This window comes from Eubalaena glacialis, chromosome 8 (genome assembly GCF_028564815.1).
Source record: "Eubalaena glacialis isolate mEubGla1 chromosome 8, mEubGla1.1.hap2.+ XY, whole genome shotgun sequence".
NCBI lineage: Eukaryota > Metazoa > Chordata > Mammalia > Artiodactyla > Balaenidae > Eubalaena > Eubalaena glacialis.
The window spans coordinates 56764651-56788940 of NC_083723.1; the positions used below are offsets into that span (position 1 = coordinate 56764651).

Here is a 24290-nt window from a genome sequence, read left to right on the forward strand (position 1 = left end):
GTTATCTAATACCCCCTCCAGGTCCACTGTGTAAGTCTTTTTTTGGCGGGGGTGGGGGGAGGGTGGTCCAAGAGTCTGTATTTTTAACAAGAGCATCAGATGATTTTTATTATCTGACACGTTTGGAAAACTCTAGATTAGATGAGCCCTAAAGTCTTTCCTTCTGAAATTTGGCAATCCTGATAAAAATAAATTACCAGAAATGGCATCCATACTGCTATACAGAAGAAATTAACTTCTGTTCCTATATTTATTAAAATACTTAACACACTGAATGGACCAAAACTATTTACACTTCTGTCTCTCCCACTAAAGGGTACTGTTCATAGGGTAGAAACCATGTTTTTAGTACTCTTTGTGTCCCCACAGAGTAACACACTGCTTAGCACAGAATACATGCTAAGTTTTAAATGAATGACTATCTTAATTGCAGCAGCTAGCTGCCAGTCTCATCCATGTAGTCCTCTCTCCACTCAGGCTCCTCAGTGCCCAAAAGCAATACCCAGTGCTCTAACTTAGAACATTATTGGGGCAGCAAGATTAAAATAAAAACCAGTGAATTCTATATTCAGAAATCAGTACTTATTGTTTGACTGCACATATGATCAAGACAGTAACATTTAGTACTTGATATCGACTGTATTTGAATATGGATAGAGAACTTTTATGAGAATTGTGTCAATGCCTGGGGAAAATAAGAGTTTACACTATCTGAAATACTGACTATTAAAGAATTTCTGGAACAACTGGAGTGAGACTATTTTCTGGTGCACAATAACTCCTTAGAGCCCTTTGCGGAACAAGAGCAAAATAAATGGATGGTGATTGCATAAGACCAATTCAATTCTCTTTTTAGACAGTTTTTTTTTAAAAAGGAGATGTGAGAAAAACACTTTTTCTAAGTCAAACGATTAGGTTATCTCTCACCAGTAGAATATATATGGTACCGTAAGATACAGGCTAATAGTAGTAGAAGCCTGTTTTAATGTTTGTGGCCAGCATTTTCCTTTATATATATGCAAAGTGCATTTCAGGTCTCTGATCACAGTTTGTACTTGGAATAAACAGAAAAGACTCCCACCCACCTGTGCTATGACTTTCTTCAGCTCCGAGTTCACTCATAAGAATTTCCCAAACATAATTGATTAAGATGTCTGTATAATGCTGCTCTCAACAGACCAGAAGTATTTATAAGAAAGAAAGTACACAAGGACATTTTAATAGCTCTAAAGTCAAATGAGTTTCACTTGGTGGCTGTCTCATTTACCATCCACTCTTCTTCTAACTGAACGATTATCATGGCTGGCAAGAACCTCCCCATCAAAATAGCTGCCTGAAAGGACATTTTCATGTTATAAAATCAATACTTTTGCGGGCAGGGCATGCTGATTTCAATTGTCAAATATTACCTGTTGTGAGCTAGTGTCAGGTATATGTGGTATTAATCAAAGTATTTGGTATTATTTTACTTTGTCTTTTTGAAAGGGAGTCCAGTGTATTTGACCATCTTATGTATTACATTTACATATAGGAACTCTGAGTTTTTAAACAATGCTACAAGTTGCTATCATCTTGAGCACAAGAAGCTGAATTATTCGTACTACTCCCTCCTTCTCCATATGCACCTTAAAGCATGGATTCACGTGCCCTTCCTATACAACCAACAACCTATGCTGGGCAGACAATAAGATTCTTATTTAACCTCAAATCCCCTTTAATCATGCCTGGTTCTTCTCTCTCAAAAGTCAGGTGCATGCACTCATCTGTTTCCCTTTTCTCTTTTACCTCACAAAGTTCAGTAAATGTTACTTCTGACCATCTGTTCCTTACATATATACATCGTTTCTATAGCTTTTTTGCCCAATATACTTTACCTCTTAAGCGGTTACCTCCACAACAATAAAAATGTCACTCCCACCTTCTGTTCCACACATCAGATGAGAAAACCAAGAGTAGAATCACCCTTACACTGACCTCCCAAAAAACACATTACTTTTAGAATGAAATTAGATATAATACAGACCTACCAGAGAAACGATCTAAGGTGCCCATAGACCACATTAAGTATCACCATAGAATTTCTCACCTGTTTGTCTTCCTGCCATTTGGCCCACTTTTCTTTAAACATGTAAAAGTTTTAAATATTTTTCATTACGTTGTACTGATTCTCTTTTCCAAATAAGGTTGTCAAAATAGTTCTATATTCATTCATTGCAAAGTAGTTACCTTTAAATAGACCTTGATGGGTTAAACTGGGAGTCTAATCGCTTACAATAATGTTCTAATGGGATTATGTGTTTCACCTTAAAACTAAGTGGGTCCATTCTGAAATTCTGCCATTTGCAACAACATGAATGGACATGGAGGGTATTATGCTGAGTGAAACAGGGTAGACAGAGAAAGACAAATACTGTATGATAGCACTTATATACAGAATCTAAAAAGTACAACAAACTAATGAATATAACAAAGAAGAAACAGACTCAGATATAGAGAATAAACTAGTGTTTACCAGGGGGGAGAGGAAAGAGGAGAGGAGCAATATAGGGGTAGGGGATTAATAGATACAAACCACTGTATATAAAATAAGCTACAGGCATATATTATACAACATGGGGAACATAGTCAATATTTTACAACAACTATAAATGGAGTATAACCTTTAAAAAATTGTGAATCCCTATATCGTACACCTGTAGCTTATATAATATCGTACATCAACTATACTTCAATAAAAAAAGAAAGAAAAAAAATGGGTGCAAGTCCATACATGCTAGAAAGACGCTAAAGAGAGACGATATAGACACTGAAATTGCTACACTTGCACTATTTAAAAGTCAGTAAGTTTTATAAATTGAGTTTAATTATAATTTGGAATCAAATATTTCCCCTATAGTTTCATCCTTCATTAACCTGGATGGGATCTGCATTTTGTGCCCATTGCAAGATTACATATCCAGGTAGAAACGCCATTTCAAATGTTTCATTTGGATACAGTTGTCACTGGCAAAAAGTCTATTTTCCCATGATTCAATCTGACCTGTCATTCTTCTGTGAAGTAAAAGTGGGAGGTAAACAAACAATGTACAGAGGACATGGGGGAGGTGGGTAGAGAATAATAAAGGAACATGGACAGTTTTATAAAAATATATAAGAAGTATAGTTTCTGATCTTGAGAATTAAAGACAACCCCCTATATAAATTCTAGACCGTAACTTAGAGAAATGGAGTAAGTTTTCTGCCACATGTGTACATAGCCAATTTGTCCCCATTGCCTTTAGTATGTTTTTTAATGATTCCAACACATTTTACCACAAGAAAAAAAAATGTTTGGCTATGGTATTTCTAAATTAAATGTCTCTTTTAAATTATGTAATTTTGAAACACTAAATTTATATATAAATAAATATAATATGTATTTAAAATATAATACATAGATATAAAAATGCAGATATCATTTTAAGTTCAACTCAACAGAAAGGATCGTAAAACTGTGCCATGACTGTGATGAGTAATGCAGGTCACACAGAAGGCTGCCTGTGAGGGTGGCGTCGTGGGGGAAGGAGGGGGTGGAGAGCAGGCAGGGTGGAGGAAGGAACAAGTATTGCAGGCTAGACCAGTGCTTCCCAAAGTGTAGTCCCCAGGCAGCAGCAGCATCACCTACGGGAACCTATAAATACTGCAATTCCTGGGACGCGCCTAAGACCTGAATCGAAAACTGTGGGGATGGGGCTTAAATTTAAAAGCCCTCCCTCTGATGTTAAAGTTTGAGAACCACTGGGCTACAGGGACTCAGAGATAAGAGGCCTAGGTAACTCTTCATCTTCTTATTCAGATGATAACGCCAATTATAAATCATGACTGTGACTAAAGACTCTGGAATATCTTTACTACATCATTTAGAATCAACAGTTACAGTTATACTCTCCAATAATTTCCAGATCCAAATTCAACACACAAGCTGGCAGCCTGCTGGGGATGTGAGGAAGATTGATGAGACACTGGAATTCCAGAGCAACTGATCTGGGTGTGGCCCTCCACAGAGTGAAAATCTTGGCAAAAAACTCCCCTTCATAAACTCTGAATAAAATATTACACTAGCTTCAATCTAAGGAGTTGGATAACTCAAGGATATCAATATGCTGAAAGATTTTTTAAAGAATATACAGAAATAAATACTCCCATAATGATCCAAACAGAAAATTCTTTTTAAATTTGTCTATGTTTAACATGTGATATCTGAAGCTACTCCATCATTCTCAAGACTTGGATTGTGTTTGTTCCAAAAGTGACACCCTGTTCCTGGAGAAATGGGTGTCAGCTGTGCTGATCACAACACTACATGAGCCACACGTTACACTGGACTCAGAGGAAGCAGGTGCTGAGATTAAATATAATTAAATATGTATATAGGAAACAGGAGTGGCAGCAAAGAAGGGTGGGGAAGAGAAATATCCTTCCTGTGTGTCAAAGAGATGGAGGGGGAGTAATCCACAGGCTGACTTCCAAAGCCCACAACACCATTTAAAAACATACAGACACGTATTCAGTCAGAAGACTCTGGGTGTGAATTAGATGCCTACATCATATTTAGCAAATACTTATAACTTCATAAAATTCAATCCAAATGTTACATTTGCAGCAGAAGAATTAAAGCCCACTGCTCAGATAACAACACAAATGAAATTAACTGCGTGGAAAGCAAGCTTACATAATAGAGGATTGGCTATAGAAGACAAAATTCAAAATTCATTATATTAACCAATCTTCATCAGAAAAAAAAAAGTCCTTTCACAACTTAAATTGCTTAGTTTGAAGCAACACAAAACAACATCTTTCATATTAAGTCTGTTAATGGTTTAAGAAGCAACCAGACTGACCGGACTGCACTGGTGAACTCATCATGGGAATCAGGAGAAGGACTGATGGGCTGGGATGCGGATTCACAGCCTTTCTTTAGCTGGCAATGTCGGTCCACGAGAAGCTGGTAGAGGGGAAGCCTAGAATGTAAGAAAAATGCATGTGTATTATATAGGTTATGTCAAGCCACACAGGAAAAGAAACAGAGAACCAGCCTTGAGTCTCAGCTGAGCCACCCCTCGACGGAGGGTCTTTGAGGCAGTCACATCAACCTCCCAGGAGTCTTAAGTCTTCATTTATAAAAGAGCAAGTTTACCAGTCATGCTTAAAGCACAAAAATACTGCGAACACCAAAATAAAATAATAGGTGTAGAAGGAATCTGTGAAAAGCACTTTACAAAATTATAATTAGTTTCCTATTTACTATTGTATACTAACTTGTTTGCTGTTATCATTATTACAGAAATTTTTAATTTTTTTGGAATTCTGGATATAAGAATCTCATTACATAGTATTCTTAACTATCAATATCACAGATTTCCTTCTAGAGATAAGGACTTCTTGGCCAAAAAAAAACTTTAGACTAAAAAAAATAGGACAAAAATACCATAAACTACAAGGGTGACAGAAAACTCCCATTACAATTTCCATTTCTTCTTGAAGTCTTTTGCAATCTTGTTCCAGCCAACAGTAATAACAACCATACTCTTTCTAGGAGTGGCACTTACAGGATGGACTTCTTGAAAGGAATTTAAGGGACTTTCTGGACACTTCAGCAAAGAGCAAGTGGAAGAACATTTTCCTCACAACTTACTGGAATGTCAAAGTTTAAAAAAAGAAGAGGAAAAAGAAGCTTTTAAAGTTGTACTTAATGAGTTTCTTACTAAAATAGTATATCCCAATTGCACTATTTTTAAAGACAGTATGCTGTAACTCTGAGAATTGTACATCTCTTTATCTTGAGAATCCAACATATTTATTGTGACTCGTTTTCCCATCAGTATTTTGAAAGTGTTATTACTATTTTTGCCCAAATGTATAAAGCAGGATATAAATACATATTTCCCTGAAGAACTATGTAACATCGCTAAGAATACCTATAATACTTCAAGAGGTCCCAAAATAGAAGTATGCCAGTTATTAAAAACAGTTGACTCATCAGTTCTAACAGGCTAATTCTCACCACATCTTTTGTGCTGGATATACATTAAGATTTAGAAACAATAAAATGTATATTTTTATAAATCCCCTTCAAAAATTATACTGATGTGATTATTTTATCAGCATTATTTAAAGAATCTTAATTTCCAGGTTGATGAGAAAGCAATATTTCTACAAAAAAAGATGAAAAATGAAGAGTAAAAAATTCCTTTGATTTCTGTATCAGCAAACAGACATTCTGACAGTGGCCTCTAAATAAAAAGATGTCAATATCGTATTTTAAAGTAATAACATCATTTGCATAGTTCTTTACAGTTACAAAGTACTTTTAGACATATTACCATATTTTATATCATTTTCACATCAACCATGCTAATAGATACTTGTTACTCCCCTCCCTACCCTTACAGGTAAAAAAACTGATATCATATGCTTCATAATTAAAAGGAAATGAAGCAAAATCAAAGTTAAAATTGAGTGAAATGTGAATTTATAGACTATCTAAAATTGATGAATGTGGACTTTGAGATTTTTTTGCATTTTAATTTTTTTTTACATTGCAGTCTAAAACATTTTTAAATGTTCTTAATACATTCTTGATTCTCAATGGCACGATTTGATTTTAAATTAAAAATAACAAAAAGCAAGGGACAGGAAACCTTAAGAGAATATAAGTGAAGCAGCACTAAAAGGTACCTTCCATCAGAGGCATAGTTACTCTGTGTTTTAAAAAAATTATTTTTAATCTATAATGTCACTTTGTACAATTGATACTTGTATATCTACAAATATAACTTAGTTTAACCAATAATTTCCAACAGTTGAACAGTGGTAATACATACAAAGCCAAAGTTTTACTACTTGTCCCAAAATCTAAAATTAAAAAGATGTTTCTGGGACTTCCCTTGTGGCGCAGTGGTTAAGAATCTGCCTGCCAATGCAGGGGTCACAGGTTCCATCCCTGGTTCAGGAAGATCCCACATGCCACGGAGCAACTAAGCCCGTGCGCCACAACTACTTAAGCCCGCATGCCTAGAGCCCATGCTCTGCAACAAGAGAAGCCACCGCAACGAGAAGCCTGCGCACGGCAACAAAGAGTAGCCCCCGCTCACCGCAACTAGAGAAAGCCCACGCGCAGCAACGAAGACCCAACACAGCCAAAAAAATAATTAAATAAATTTATATATAAAAAAAAGTTTCTATTTCTACACACTTCTGCTGTTTATTTCCACAAACACGCATAACAACTGTCCACAACATGCTGATTTATGGCTACTTACATAATTGTGGAGTTTTGTCTTCATAGCTCTAGACTTGAGTTGCAAAGTGAATCTCAGATGGAAATATGAATTTGGCTTCCAAAATCTTACCATTAAATACCTTTCTAAAATTTAAACTACTCTCCTTGCCATTCAACCTTTTAATAACTGCCTAATCATGACATATTCTTCTAACATTATGAAAGCCTTGTTATCTGAACACTGTTATAAAGAAAATTAATATGCATTTCTATGTTGATACATACTAGTTCCCATTTATTACATCTGCATTTCCAATGAGCCATATTAAACCAAAGTTATCACAATAACTATAGCTGCATAACTGAAATATGGTCATTTAAAGAGCTCTCCTAAAATGTTTCAGGGATATGGATCCTCTACACATATATGCATACGGGGGTGTGTGTGTGTGTATGCATCATAGGCTCCATAAGCTTCCCTTGACTCATGGACAACAAAATCAATGGATTGGCAGCCCTATTTCAGGGAAAAAACTGATTCAGAATTGGGCACAAATTAAGATCATTTTTAGCTGCTTGGAAAAGAAAGAGGGGTCAGTGGGGGAATATTTGTCAATAAGAAAGGGCAATTTGTTCTTAAATCTTCCCACACTTCTTTATCTAAATGGACTACAGGGAAACAGACTATTTTCTTAGAATGGGGAAGTTTTCCCCTAGAATATTAGTCATTCTTACAGTAAGTCTGAACAAGAAAAAATAGGAAACTGACCTTCATGTGGGTAGATAAGTGAAAAAAAAGGAAAAAAAGTTATGCTGATTGTTTATGAGTACAGATTATTAAAGCAAATACAGAATTATATCTGGCTTCAAGTAATAGTTTCAATTAATTTGTACATTAATTTGTCCATGCTGTAAAAAAATATATATGCACATTTAAGGAGATAAATACAAGCACAGCAAAAGCAAAATTGCTGCTATAAAACTTTTACCTACTGAGATCCAAGAATGGTTATTTGGGGTCAACTATATTCCTTGAGCTACCTGGATCCACAGTAAGGGGGTAAGAGTCTTTGTTTCAAAAAGGTCATCTCTAACTACAAGTTGGTCAGCTGCTCGCAAGTAAATTAGTGCTATACTATCCTGGGATATAGCACAGGGCAATAGCCCAAGGGGGTGACATCTTGCAATGCTTTAGCTTGTCTGTGCAGCCAGGGAAAGAGAGGGCACTAACACATTACACTGCCCCAGCCCATGCTACTCTCATTAACATCATTGTGGAAGTGGTTCCATAGGTCCTTGAACCATTCCACCTACATGGCCTGTTCCATAGTAATAACATGGCAAGTTAGCAGAGCTTTGCAGACCACAAAGAATTTGCACAAGGCTTATTTCCCCTGATCTTCACAACAGCCCTCTGGAGTATACTAAGTCATTTTATTCCCATTTTACAGATGAGGAATTTGAGGCTTAGGGAGCTTCGGGAATTCATTTACAGACATGCAGATGACAAATGGGAGGGCTGGCCTTCTGCCTTTTAGCCCTGTGCTCTCTTTATTGCATCACAAGGAATTACAGACCATTCTAGCAAAGCTGCTTGAATACCAAGACTCTGTCTACCTAGTCATCACAGTTTCAGTACTGACTCACTAAGTACAGGTCTTTACTAAAGAACTTACCTTGCCATTGAATAGACTGAACTCAATCACAAAAGATGATAAAATAAATTGAAAAGTTACAATAAACGTCTACAAGAATTCTCACAGTATAAGCTTTCAAATTTGACTAAGACTTCACCTTCCCTACCACAATCTTTATTTCGGTTTTTTAAAGCTATAGCCTGAGCTTCTTATTACAGTTTTCTTTCTTTTTTTTCCTTCCGGGCAATTGGTATTATTTTGGACAGTGTGCCAATAAGAAAGCAGAATGCTGTGTAGCTAACAAAAACTATGTGTCTCTAATATATCTTTCTCAGACTTAGGGCAAGTTGTAATGCACAGTTCAGTGTACAAAGCCAATCACACTCACTTGCAAGTCCTCCTCTTCTGAGATGGAGCCATTAGCCTCAAATCCTCTGTATAGTAGGCTTCGTGAGCTGATTCAATTCATAGCATCCATTGTACAATGCACTGAGTATCAGGAGGATCATCAGACCTACAGTCTCTATCTTATGCCTCAAAACCTAAAATTCTGCCATAATTTCATCTTTAGAGAAAAACACTAGAAAATCACTCTTAACATTCTATTCAACAAACTCTATTGAGTACATACCAGATACTCTGTTACCCACGATGGAAACCTTAGATTTTATTTCAATTCTCCATTTCTTGCATTTCCCATAGATAGTCACCAAAGCCAGAACACTGATGTCTTTAAAATATCTTTCATATCTGGGCCCTCCTTTCCCTTTCAATGAACGCTGCCTTGGCTCAAGTAATTATTTATTATTTTATTTTATTTATTTTTTTATACAGCAGGTTCTTATTAGTTATCTATTTTATACATATTAGTGTATACATGTCAATCCCAATCTCCCAATTCATCCCACCACCACCACCACCCCCTGCCACTTTCCCCCCTTGGTGTCCATACGTTCGTTCTCTACATCTGTGTCTCTATTTCTGCCCTGCAGACCGGTTCATCTGTACCATTTTTCTAGGTTCCACATATATGCATTAATATACAATATTTGTTTTTCTCTTTCTCACTTACTTCACTCTGTATGACAGTCTCTAGATCCAGCCACGTCTCTACAAATTACCCAATTTTGTTTCATTTTATGGCTGAGTAATATTCCATTGTATATATGCACCACATCTTCTTTATCCATTCGTCTGTCGATGGGCATTTAGGTTGCTTCCATGACCTGGCTATTGTAAACAGTGCTGCAATGAACATTGGGGTGCATGTGTCTTTTTGAATTATGGTTTTCTCTGGGTATATGCCCAGTAGTGGGATTGCTGGGTCATAGGGTAATTCTATTTTTAGTTTTTTAAGGAACCTCCATACTGTTCTCCATAGTGGCTGTATCAACTTACATTCCCACAAACAGTGCAAGAGGGTTCCCTTTTCTCCACACTCTCTCCAGCATTTGTTGTTTGTAGATTTTCTGATGATGCCCATTCTAACTGGTGTGAGGTGATACCTCATTGTAGTTCTGATTTGCATTTCGCTAATAATTAGTGATGTTGAGCAACTTTTCATGTGCTTCTTGGCCATCTGTATGTCTTCTTTGGAGAAATGTCTATTTAGGTCTTCTGCCCATTTTTGGATTGGGTTGTTTTTTTAACATTGAGCTGCATGAGCTGTTTATATATTTTGCAGATTAATCCTTTGTCCGTTGATTTGTTTGCAAATATTTTCTCCCATTCTGAGGGTTGTCTTTTTGTCTTGTTTATGTTTCCCTTTGCTGTGCAAAAGCTTTTAAGTTTCATTAGGTCCCATTTGTTTATTTTTGTTTTTACTTCCATTACTCTAGGAGGTGGATCCAAAAAGATCTTGCTGGGATTTATGTCAAAGAGTGTTCTTCCTATGTTTTCCTCTAAGACTTTTATAGTGTCCGGTCTTACATTTAGGTCTCTAATCCATTTTGAGTTTATTTTTGTGTATGGTGTTAGGGAGTATTCTAATTTCATTCTTTTACATGTAGCTGGCCAGTTTTCCCAGCACCACATATTGAAGAGACTGTCTTTTCTCCATTGTATATCCTTGTCTCCTTTGTCATAGATTAGTTGACCATAGGTGCGTGGGTTTATCTCTGGGCTTTCTATCCTGTTCCATTGATCTATGTATCTGTTTCTGTGACAGTACCATACTGTCTGGATTACTGTAGCTTTGTAGTATAGTCGGAAGTCAGGGAGTCTGATTCCTCCAGCTCCGTTTTTTTCCCTCAACACTGCTTTAGCTATTTGGGGTCTTTTGTGTCTCCATACAAATTTTAAGATTTTTTGTTCTAGTTCTGTAAAAATTGCCACTGGTAATTTGATAGGGATTGCATTGAATGTGTAGATTGCTTTGGGTAGTATAGTCATTTACACAATATTGATTCTTCCAATCCTAGAACATGGTATATCTCTCCATCTGTTTGTATCATCTTTGATTTCTTTCATCAGTGTCTTATAGTTTTCTGAGTACAAGTCTTTTACTTCCTTAGGTAGGTTTATTCCTAGGTATTTATTCTTTTTGTTGCAACGGTGAATGGGATTATTTCCTTAATTTCTCTTTCTGATCTTTCATTGTTAGTGTATAGGAATGCAAGAGATTTCTGGGCATTAATTTTGTATCCTACAACTTTACCAAATTCATTGATTAGCTCTAGTAGTTTTCTGGTGGCATCTTTAGGATTCTCTATGTATAGTATCATGTCATCTGCAAACAGTGACAGTTTTACTTCTTCATTTCCAATTTGTATTCTTTTATTTCTTTTTCTTCTCTGATTCCCATGGCTAGGACTTCGAAAACTATGTTGAATAATAGTGGCAAGACTGGACATCCTTGTCTTATTCCTGATCTTAGAGGAAATGCTTTCAGGTTTGCACTGTTGAGAATCATGTTTGCTGTGGGTTTGTCGTATATGGCCTTTATTATGTTGAGGTAGTTTCCCTCTATGCCCACTTTCTGGAGAGTTTTTATCATAAATGGGTGTTGAATTTTGTCGAAAGCTTTTTCTGCATCTATTGAGATGATCATATGGTTTTTCTCCTTCAATTTGTTAATATGGTGTATCACATTGATTGATTTGCGTATACTGAAGAATCCTTGCATCCGTGGGATAAACCCCACTTGATCATGGTGTATGATCCTTTTAATGTGCTACTGGATTCTGTTTACTAGTATTTTGTTGAGGATTTTTGCATCTATGTCCATCAGTGATATTGGCCTATAGTTTTCTTTCTTTGTGGCATCTTTGCCTGGTTTTGGTATCAGGGTGATGGTGGCCTCACAGAATAAGTTTGGGAGTGTTCCTCCTTCATCTATATTTTGGAAGAGTTTGAGAAGGATAGGTGTTAGCTCTTCTCTAAATGTTTGATAGAATTTGCCTGTGAAGCCATCTGGTCCTGGGCTTTTGTTTGTTGGAAGATTTTTAATCACAGTTTCAATTTCAGTGCTTGTGATTGGTCTGTTTATATTTTCTATTTCTTCCTGGTTCAGTCTCAGAAGGTTGTGCTTTTCTAAGAATTTGTCCATTATTTCCAGCTTGTCCATCTTATTGGCATATAGTTGCTTGTAATAATCTCTCATGATCCTTTGTATTTCTGCAGTATCAGTTGTTACTTCTCCTTTTTCATTTCTAATTCTATTGATTTGAGTCTTCTCCCTTTTTTTCTTGATGAGTCTGGCTAATGGTTTATCAATTTTGTTTATCTTCTCAAAGAACCAGCTTTTAGTTTTATTGATCTATGCTACTGTTTTCTTCATTTCTTTTTGATTTATTTCTGATCTGATCTTTATGATTTCTTTCCTTCTGCTAACTTTGGGGTTTTTTTTTATTCTTCTTTCTCTAGTTGCTTTAGGTGTAAGGTTAGGTTGTTTATTTGAAATGTTTCTTGTTTCCTGAGGTAGGATTGTATTGCTATAAACTTCCCTCTTAGAACTGCTTTTGCTGCATCCCATAGGTTTGGGGTCATCGTGTTTTCATTGTCATTTGTTTCTAGGAATTTTCTGATTTCCTCTTTGATTTCTTCGGTGATCTCTTGGTTATTTAGTAGTGTATTGTTTAGCTTCCATGTGTTTGTATTTTTTCAGATTTTTTTCCTGTAATTGCTATCTAGTCTTATAGTGTTGTGGTCAGAAAAGATACTTGATATGATTTCAATTTTCTTAAATTTACCAAGGCTTGATTTGTGACCTGAGATATGATCTATCCTGGAGAATGTTCCATGAGCACTTGAGAAGAAAGTGTATTCTGTTGCTTTTGGATGGAGGTCCTATAAATATCAATTAAGCCCATCTTGTTTAATGTGTCATTTAAAGCTTGTGTTTCCTTATTTATTTTCGTTTTACATGATCTGTCCATTGGTGAAAGTCGGGTGTTAAAGTCTCCTACTATGATTGTGTTACTGGCGATTTTCCCTTTTATGGCTGTTACCATTTGCCTTAGGTATTGAGGTGCTCCTATGTTGGACGCATAAATATTTACAATTGTTATATCTTCTTCTTGGATTGATCCCTTGATCATGATGTAGTGTCCTTCTTTGTCTCTTGTAATAGTCTTTATTTTAAAGTCTATTTTGTCTAATATGAGAATTGCTACTCCAGCTTTCTTTTGATTTCCATTTGCATGGAATATCTTTTTCCATCCCCTCACTTTCAGTCTGGATGTGTCCCTAGGTCTGAAGTGGGTCTCTTGTAGACAGCACATACATGGGTCTTGTTTTTGTATCCATTCAGCAAGCCTGTGCCTTTTGGCTGAAGCATTTAATCCATTCACGTTTAAGGTAATTATTGATATGCATGTTCCTATTACCATTTTCTTAATTGTTTGGGGTTTGTTTTTGTAGGTCCTTTTCTTCTCTAGTGTTTCCCACTTAGAGAAATTCCTTTAGCATTTGTTGTAGAGCTGGTTTGGCGGTGCTGAATTCTCTTAGCTTTTGCTTGTCTGTAAAGCTTTTGATTTCTCCATCAAATCTGAATGAGATCCTTGCGGGTAAAGTAATCTTGGTTGTAGGTTCTTCCCTTTCATCACTTTAAATATGTCATGCCACTCCCTTCTGGCTTGTAGAGTTTCTGCTGAGAAATCAGCTGTTAACCTTATGGGAGTTCCCTTGTATGTTATTTGTCCTTTTTCCCTTGCTGCTTTCAATAATTTTTCTTTGTCTTTAATTTTTGCCAATTTGATTACTATGTGTCTCGGTGTGTTTCTCCTTGTGTTTTTCCTGTATGGGACTCTCTGAGCTTCCTGGACTTGGGTGGCTATTTCCTTTCCCATGTTAGGGAAGTTTTTGACTATAATCTCTTCCAATTTTTTCTCGGGTCCTTTCTGTCTCTCTTCTCCTTCTGGGATCCCTATAATGAGAATGTTATTTCGTTTAATATTGTCCCAGAGGTCTCTTAGGCTGTCTTAATTTCTTTTCATTCTTTTTTCTTTATTCTGTTCCACAGCAGTGAATTCCACCGTTCTGTCTTCCAGGTCACTCATCTGTTCTTCTGTCTCAGTTATTCTGCTATTGATTCCTTCTAGTGTATTTTTCATTTCAGTTATTGTATTGTTCATCTCTGTTTATTTGTTCTTTAATTCTTCTAGGTGTTTGTTCTTTAATTCTTCTAGGTCTTTGTTAAACATTTCTTGCATCTTGTCCATCTTTGCCTCCATTGTTTTTCCTAGGTCCTGGATCATCTTCACTATCATTATTCTGAATTCTTTTTCTGGAAGGTTGCCTATCTCCACTTCATTTAGTTGTTTTTCTGGGGTTTTATCTTGTTCCTTCATCTGGTACAAAGTCCTCTACCTTTTCATTTTGTCTATCTTTCTGTGAATGTAGTTTTCCTTCCACAGGCTGCGGAATTATAGTTCTTCTTGCTTCTGCTGTCTGTCCTCTGGTGGATGAGGCTATCTAAGAGGCTTGTGAGTAATTATTTATTATTGATTGCATTATTTATCTAGCCTTCTGTCTGGTATCCCTGCCTCCAAGGAATGTCTGAATGAATGAATGAATGAGTAAATAAAATCTGGTGACCTATAAACTCCTTAGTTGGCGTTCAAGTTCCTTCATAATTTGTTTCCTCTAACTCCACTTTCTCTCCTTCCTTCTTTTCCTCACACATAACTCCTATGGTTCCAGACAATCTGTCATTACTCCTAGGGTGATATTCAACATTGCTAACTACTGCTGAGGCAGAGGCACTGACAAATCAGAATGAACACTTGTATGAGCATCTGTGTGGCTGTACTAGATCACATAAGCTGACTGTGGGCTTAATTACTTCTGTATAGTATCACTCACATTCACATTTCCATGATTTTGTGTCTCCTTCCCCAAAGGATACCATCATCTCTTCTCTACCTCCCAGCTCAAATTCTTTAAGGCTATGTTCAAATGAGAATTTTTAACCAGTCACTCCAAGTAAAAGGTCAGCTTCTTCATCTATGTTCCCACTGTGTCTTGTACCATACCTATAATAACACCCTTTATGTTAGATAATAATAGCATCTCTTATATTAGTGAAGTACTTTTATCCACCATGAGACTACGTTCCTCGGTTCAGGGATTGCACTATCCCATCTCAGCAATCCCCACACCTACCACCATGCCTGGTACATTTAGGTACACAATAATTCTTAAAGGGAAAGGGCTAAACTAATGAATCTGTACTTGCCTAACTTAGGGGCAGAATCATTTATCTGATTTGTTAGTATAAAGTTCTGAAGGACTAGAACACAGTCCTTTGACTTACATCAAAGAAAGAAAGAAAAATACTCTAGAGCGTGGACCACCATCTAGAAAGAGTAGACCCAGACAAGGTGTGTGCCTTCATGAATTAGGGTAAGACATGAGACACCCAAAAACAAATTTGCCTATGAATTATGTTGTCTGAGACACTATCATTACCAAGGCTTTTCAACAGAAGTGATTTCTCATATCATAGGAAAGGTTCAGCTTCTCATCTTATTAGCATCAGGTTTTTCTCTGTCGAAGGAAATCCATTTCTTTGTTAGACAAGCTCTACAAACTCACAGTGCCATCAAAATAATCAAACTACTATTCAGCAAGACACAGGAGAATGGGATATAGAGATTTAAGGATACCTGTTCCCCTTCAACTGCAGTAGCAGAAGCAGGACTGCAAAAATAATGCTAATGACAACACTTAAGTTATCTTAAACAAGAGGACCCTGAGGACCCTGGGGACTCTGGAGACTGGAAAACTAGTTGACAAGCACTCTCAGAGTACAAGTAAGAACAGAAAGGTCACTGGACGGCCATACAGCTCACATACACTCTCTGTGCTGACATTTTAAAAGCAAATAAGAAGTTCCATTCTAAGATTTTTAGGAGAACCATTTAAGCACAGGCTACATTGTAGGGTGCAACACAGAGCAGGGAATGCAGTTTGTAAGGTTAGTTATGCAAATACTTTGCATATTTAAAATAGGACCCTGGTGGCGCAGTGGTTAAGAATCCACTTGCCAATACAGGGGACACGGGTTCCATCCCTGGTCCGGGAAGATCCTATGTGCCGAGGAGCAACTAGGCCCATGCGCCACAACTACTGAGCCTGCACTCTAGAGCCCACCTGCTGCAACTAGAGAAAGCCCACGTACAGCAAAGAAGACCCAACATAGCCAAAAATAAATAAATATATAAATAATTTTTTTAATTTAATAAAAAATAAATAAATAAAATAGAACTTGGTAGCCTATACTATAAATATAACTCAATAGTAATATCTAAAAATATATATAACACAATCAGAAATGGTCTGCTGTACATTCCATTTTATAAGAAGAAATTCTGCCAACTTCAGAACCTGCACTAATAAAGACTGGCCTTTTCTCAGTAAGCCTTGACTTTAAAAACACGGGGCTTGGGACTTCCCTGGCGGTCCAGTGGTTAAAAAAACTCTGCACTCCCAATGCAGGGGGCCCAGGTTCGATCCCTGGACAGGGAACTAGATCCCACATGCATGCCACAACTAAAGATCCCACACGTGGCGGTGAAGATCCCGTATGCTGCAACTAAGACCCAGCACGGCCAAAATAATAAATAAATATGAAAAAACAAACAAACAAACAAAAAAAACACGGGGCTTAGTCCCACAGTATCCAGCACCCAAATCATATGCCAAACAGATTCTATGAAGACCATTTCATCCAAAAGCCTTCCTGCACAGATTTTTATGGGATCATCTTTGAAGGCCCCTACCTGCAACTTCCCTCCTTGGACAATAGGGAACATGAAGTCACAGCCACCATTATCATCAGAGTGAGTTTAAAACGAGAATCACAATGCCTAGAAACTGCAGGACATACAAGGCTCCTCTTCAGTCATGGCAAAGGGGCTGTTAAAAAAAGCTTTGTCTACCTGTAAATACACACGAGACAGAAGTCCAAAATAGAATTGAGAAAAGCAAGTAATAGTCGAAGTGAAGGAACTTGCAACAGACAACCTCTGATACCTGTGCAGCAGGAGGGCTTTGTAATCTGTACACTATAACCTTCCCTACAGAAAACTTGCCCGATCAAGCATGCTTTAAAGAACCTGGCTCCCGGCCTACTACCTTGCCAGTGTGAAGGCACAGGTCATGATCAGCTAGCCAAATACAAAGGACCTTTATCCATCATTGCAATTTAGATCGACATGGTTCTTTCTTTCAAACTTCAATACTGAATACATTTAAATTTTTTTCTGTGATTTTTTTAATGCTGCAATCTACCTCCTGAAGATCTGAAGTGCCCATGTAAAATGTCTCACTAACTGGGTGATCTGGTAGTCAATTAACCTCTCTGAGCCTCAGTTGCTTAAACATGAATTATTTAACTTACCAGGTCACTGTGAGGCTTGGAGAAAATAAATGTAAAGTAATCGGTAAGGAGTAGGTGCTCAAAAATGTTGGCTATTGGGCTTCCCTGGTGGCGCAGTGGTTGAGAATCTGCCTGCCAATGCAGGGGACACAGGTTCGAGCCCTGGTCTGGGAAGATCCCACATGCCGCAGAGCAACTAGGCCCGTGAGCCACAATTACTGAGCCTGCGCGTCTGGAGCCTGTGCTCCGCAACAAGAGAGGCCGCGATAATGGGGGGCCCGCCCGCACACCGCGATGGAGAGTGGCCCCCACTTGCCGCAACTAGAAAAAGCCCTCGCACAGAAACGAAGACCCAACACAGCCATAAGTAAATAAATAAATAAATAAAAATTAAAAAAAAAATGTTGGCTATTATCATCATTATTAGTATAGAAATTGTGTTTTACTTCAGGCCAAGTTTCATCCCAGGAGAAAACAGTGACACGCAGTGCCTCTCACCCTGGAACCGAGTTCTGCAGCACAGCTATTAATCTTTCTTACTCCACTAGGGTTACAACAGGGATCTAATTACTAAAGCTTTTTTCCTTTCTTTGCTTTTTTCTTTTAGGAGGCAAATGTGTGCTCTAAGGAAAAATACCGTGCTATCATTTGCTTGTGAATATATCACGTTTACCCTAATCTTTCACTGATATTACTATATATTTATATTTATATATATATAAAACTTTTAAAAATCCACTTGGGTATTGATAGAAAGGAAAACATTACAATATCACGAACAGTGGGTTAGGAACAACTATCATTTCATAGAAATTTAAAGAAAAACATGAAGTATATTCCCTGGGTACCATATAAATCCTTCTTTAAAGAACTTTTCTATTGTTTTAACAAATCACCTTGGGAATTTCAGTAGACCTAAGGCCTCTCTCTATTCTGGGCAGGATTTCACTGGTCATGTTACTCACTGCTCTATCTACTGCTAATGTTCAGTCCAATTTTGAGCCAGCCAAGACACATCTTCACACATGGACAGATAAGCACCTCAGGTGAAGAAATGACAACAGCAGAATGTCCACATGATAAAGAAGGAAAACAGAATGAGCCTTGAGTCACCAGGGCCACTCAAAAAATGTGAGGTACATGGAACCCCTCCCCAACCAACACCTATGTTGTCATTGATTCCTTTTATTCCCATCCCCCTATCTTTGATTCTTTTTTCCACTAGGCTTCTCCAAGATCTCCTCCAATTGAATAGGTCATTTTCTTCTTTGACCCCTTTCCAAAGAACCCACTTTCTTTCACTAATGAGTTGAATCAACCTCCTATCTCCCACCTTTATCTTCTTCCCATCCCTTCCCAAAAATCTTAGGTACTGTATACCTAAGATTTATCTCAATTCCACTCCTCTCTGGTTCTTTTCTTACTTATGCTTTTCCTTTTTCTACAGAGGCTTCCTCTGAACAAATACCGGTATTTTAGAATACACCTAAATTTCCAGAATACAATGATATGGAAAAAATGAATCATCATATCAGATACCTTGTTCTTTGGTCTTCACCCTACCAATTAGTATTCACTTTTCTAACTTGCACAAACTTTACATTCAAGTTAAGATCCACCCAGGTTCAAGCTGTGAAACTTTGTGGGCTATATTTAGCACAGTAGCAACAGTTTTAACAGTGCTTGAATTTAGCACGTATTTATTGAGCGCTTACTATGAACGTTCAGTACAGAGCTGAGAGGGTAGCTCAGACAATTGCTGCCTCACAGATTTCACATCAGGTATTTCTCAGAGTATGGTCTAAGGACTCCCCTAAAAATACAGATGAAGACACTTGGAACTTATCTAGGACCTGCTATATCAGAATCTGTGTGACAAGGGTCCAGAAACAGCATTTTTAACAAATTTTCACAATGATTCTTAAGTGAGCTAGAGTGTGAGAACCACTGGAGAAATAACATACATGTATGAACAATTAAGAAACAACAAAACATAGAGAGAAAAATATCACAATGAAAACTGGATTGGGAGTCCGACAGACCATAAAGAAAATTCCACCTCTCCAATTTCTTGCTATATTTTTATGGGCAAATTCCTCTACCACTCTGACCTTCCTCACCAGTAGCTGGCTCTAATAACGACTTGTAGGATCACTAGGGACAAATGACAATATATTTAAAATACTTAGCATAATGCTCAATAAACGTGAGATATCATTATGAAAGTCAAGGTCTCTGTGTTAACCAAATGCCCCTGGAATTGTGAAACACTGCAGCCCCAATAGGCATTATTTCTTAAAAGGAATAGGACAGCATAAGCACTATAGGAATTTGGAAAAGGGACTTTTCACTGTAATTAGAGGTAGAAGGAAAGGTGCCCTCGAAGAGCTGGCATGCAGCTTTCAGATACTGAATTTTATTCAAACATTCATGGTTGGCAAAAATGTCCTCATTTCCCAGGGTTCTTCAAGCCTTAACTTAATTAACTGTAAAGTTTCAAGAAACAATTTTAAAGTTACCTTGCTGTGACGTCCAACTACTCCATGACTGAAATGATCTATTTTTGTATTCCCATATCATAAAATACTTTCAGTGTTAAAATTATCCTCAAAATTTCTCAACTTCTGTGCTAGTAACAGGATGTCGGTAGTTTGTTTTATGTAGCACCCTGTATTCCCGACAAGATGGTAGAATTTTATACAGACTGCTTCTCAAGCATACCATGTTGTTGATATACAGAATGACAGTGCTGACCTCCTGCAGGGAGGGGGACTCTTTGGGTTACTATACTATTATTACTGATGGGTTGCAGCTTTTCTATCATCGCTTAGAATCACCTTATGAACAATGTCCACTGAAGGTCATGAAGGTCAGGAAGATGAAGATTCACCTGCTCCAGGAAGCTAATTGGCTCATGATGGAATCAAGCATCTTGATCCCATTAGTAAAACACACTAATCAATTAGGCTAACTCAGAGCCAAACCTATTAAACCTCATTATTCCTGTGAAGAATAAAGAGCAACTACTACTCCCTTTCAAAAAATGGAGAGAAGTTTCAAATTATAAAACCTGCAAAAAAAAGATAACAACAATTACTGAATATATAAATACAGTCTCAGAACTCAAACAAAGCACTCAATCCACAGGACACTTATTCCCTCTGAGTGAGAAGGCCTCCTCTGAAACTGAGTATCTGAATAAAAACAAAGGGGCTAAAACAAATAATTTTATTGCATGCAACTTCTATTAATGTCATATAGGGGAAGAAATACAGTCTTTGCTTTCATATTGCAGTTCTGTAGGAAAAAATAAGCATATATATATATATATATATGCACACATTAAAATAGACTGAGACAGATCAAGACATATAAATAGGTCAATGCAACATCTGTAGCAGTCCTTAAGATTGTATTAAAGTCCTCGCTGTTTATCAAGTTGGTAAATCATATCGGCTCCTACATATTTAAATTGCCAGTTGCTGGGCAACCAGAGCTCTGTCAACTGTCACTCACTTTTAAGTACCTCTGCAACACTCCTTTAAGAAAAAAAATAGTGAAAAATTCTTGAGACGCTTACCTTGGGCATAAGAAATGCACTTAATTTTATTGTTGAGCTTAAAGAGTCTAAGAATTGAGTGATATTGTGAAAATAAACATGTTTAATGAGTTGGAGAAGGGGCAGTGTGTGATATACATAGTGAGGTGGGTGAGTACCCAGGCAGAAAAGTTGAGAGACTTTGCTGAAGTAAGTTTCCCTTTTGGAACCTGGTCCACAGTAGAGGCATGTTTGTGATACAGGCCTTGCAAAAGAAAATATGTACTCTGGGGGAAATAGGTGATTCTCAACAAAACTGATGTCTAGTTATTTTTATATTCACACGCTCATCACTGAAGGATGAGTAAGTGTTACAGTCACAGTAACTAACTATTCCTTGCTTCTGATACTGCCCTTTTTTTTCCTGGATAGTTAGAAACAAAGTGATTTGCTATGGTCTCACGAAAATTTCTACCTTGCAAATGTTGTTTTATTTTCTTGGATGTAAATCAGCATCCATTATTTACTCAGTCTAAGAGTTAAGTTATCTACCAGTAGTATAAAACTCTTCAAGGTAAGTAAGGCAGTTTCCTCAGTCATGAGGATAATATAATGCTGTATATATGCAGTTCACTCTGTCAATGCAAGTAGTTCTAGAATTGCCACTCCCTGCCTCTCTGGGCCTCAGGTTTGGACCAGATCACCTCTAAAGTTCTTCCTAGAAAAAACACTTCATAAACCATCAACCTTTAAATTATATAGTTCTCAGTTGCAGTCTATATAAAATTGAGCCAACTCAATAAATCATACTTGTGTTGCTACATCTCACAAATACGGATAGAAACATATACATCTACAAAGAAAATTATTAAAATGTATAATTCGCTCTGTTGCACATTTAAAAAATAGAGGGATATCTTTATGACTTCAAGTAAGATATTCTTTCTTAAACAAGACATAATTTGTCTACTTTGAAATTTAAAACTGTGCAATAAAACAAACTCTTAAAAAGTGTAACAATAAATCACACTGAGGAGAAAAAATTGCAATGCAAATAACCAACAAAGAATTAGTAATGGGAATATTAAAAGAACATCTATAAATTAGTAAGAAAACAAAATAAACCAAAAAAGAACAATTTAGAAATAGAAAAGAAATGGGCAATAAACTGAAAGTAAAACTTTAGCAGCCAATAATTATATGAAAAGACATTCAGTGAGATACCAATCACATCCATCAGACTGGATATCATCTTAAAATCTTAAAACCCTAGTGTTGGTAAGTATATGGAACAACTAAAATTCTCGCACACATACAGAGACAGTGCAAATGCACACATCACTTAGAAGAGCAATCTAGTGGTAACGTTCTATAAAGCATAGGAAGCTCAGCTCCGTGCTCTGTGGCAACCTAGATGGGTGGGATGGGGGTGGGGTGGGAGGGAGGTCCAAGACAGAGGGGATATATGTATACATACAGCTAATTCACTTCATTGTACAGCAGAAACTAACACAACATTGTAAAGCAACTATACTCTAATAAAAAATAAAATAAAATAAAAAATAAAATTATTTTGTCAAGTGGAAGATTTATAATACCTGAAGCAGAAGACAGAATAATGGCCTCCCCAAAGATGTTCATGACCTAATCCCCAGAACTTGTAAACATGTTACCTTACTCAGCAAAGGGGAATTAAGGTTGCAGATAGAATTGTGTTAATAAATGACCTTAAAATAGAGAGATTATCCTGGATTATTCAGGTGGGTCCCATGTATTCACAGGTGTTCTTAAAAGTGGAGGACAAGCGAAGAGAGTCAGATGGAGATGTGACAGTGGAATAATAGAGAGATAGAGCATTGTTGACTCTGAAGACAGAGGAATGAGGCCACAATCCAAAGAATGTAGGCGCTCTCTAGAAGCTGTAAAAGCTAGGAAACAAATTCTCCCCTAGAGGTTCTGTAAGAAACACAGCTCTGCCAACACCTGGATTTTGGCCCACTGAGACCCATATCAGACTTCTAATCTCAATAACTGTAAGATAATAAATTTGTGTTATTTTAAGCCAGCAGGTTTGGGGTAATTTGTTTCAACAGCAATAGAAAACTAATAAATACCCCAGCAATTCTACTTCTAGGGAAATTCCCCCACATGTCTTCTTGGACAAAATCACAAGAATGTTCATTGCAAGATTATTTAGAACAGAAATTTCGAAACAGTCTAAACGTTCATCAACAGGAGAATGGATATATAAGCAAGCACTGTGATAATTTATATAACAGAATACTACACAGTAATTAATATAAAGGACATAGAGCTATATAAATCAACATGGATACATCTTAAAACTTATGGTAAATTAATAAACTAAAGCACGGTTTGTATAAAATACCATGTGTATAAGGTTCAAAAACATACAAAATGATATGATGATATTTGAATAAACATACAGTAGTTAAAGAATAAATAAATGGATGGGAATGATAAACATCATACTCAGGACAGTGGCTACCTCTGTGGAGTGAATTGGACAGAGTGCTTCAAGCACGTCTTGGATGCTTTATTTTGTAAAACAAAAACAAAAGTCCTAAGATAAATAAGACAAAACACAAAGGTCTGAAAATTATATAGTTAATAGATGACTATTAAATGTATTATCCATATTTTCTGTATTACTGAAATATTTCATAATTCTAAAAAACATATGTTCCAATGATGTCTTTTCCATGTGTCCAATGGCAAACAGAGACACACAAGGAAGTATCCCTATTAACTTGCCAATTAAAAGACAAAAATACCAAAAAGCAAATATCAATATTTGACCCAATTTTAGTAACCTTCCAAATGTACGATGAAGCAAGCAAATTTTTATTTTTCCTTTTATTTTAAGCAATTTCATTTTAACATCTGAAAGCCAAGAATTCACACTGGGAGGATTTCTTCTGTGTCTCCAAATAGGCACATGCAGGTGTAAAGAGGTCTATTTGTAAATGGGTATTTATGAAACGGACCATAATAAGTATGCTTTCACCTTTC

At 36.8% G+C, this 24290-nt stretch overlaps 1 protein-coding gene across 7 annotated transcripts in view; it reads right to left on the bottom strand.

The window, feature by feature from the left end:
• HDAC9 (histone deacetylase 9) overlaps positions 1-24290 on the bottom strand; it is a 1013429-nt gene that overhangs the window by 936169 nt on the left and 52970 nt on the right. For all 7 annotated transcript variants that reach the window (XM_061198513.1, XM_061198520.1, XM_061198516.1 and 4 more), the window contains exon 2: positions 4881-5000. In XM_061198513.1, the coding sequence (XP_061054496.1) occupies positions 4881-4905 (25 nt within the window). In that variant the 5' untranslated portion in view covers positions 4906-5000. The remainder of the gene's footprint in view (positions 1-4880; positions 5001-24290) is intronic.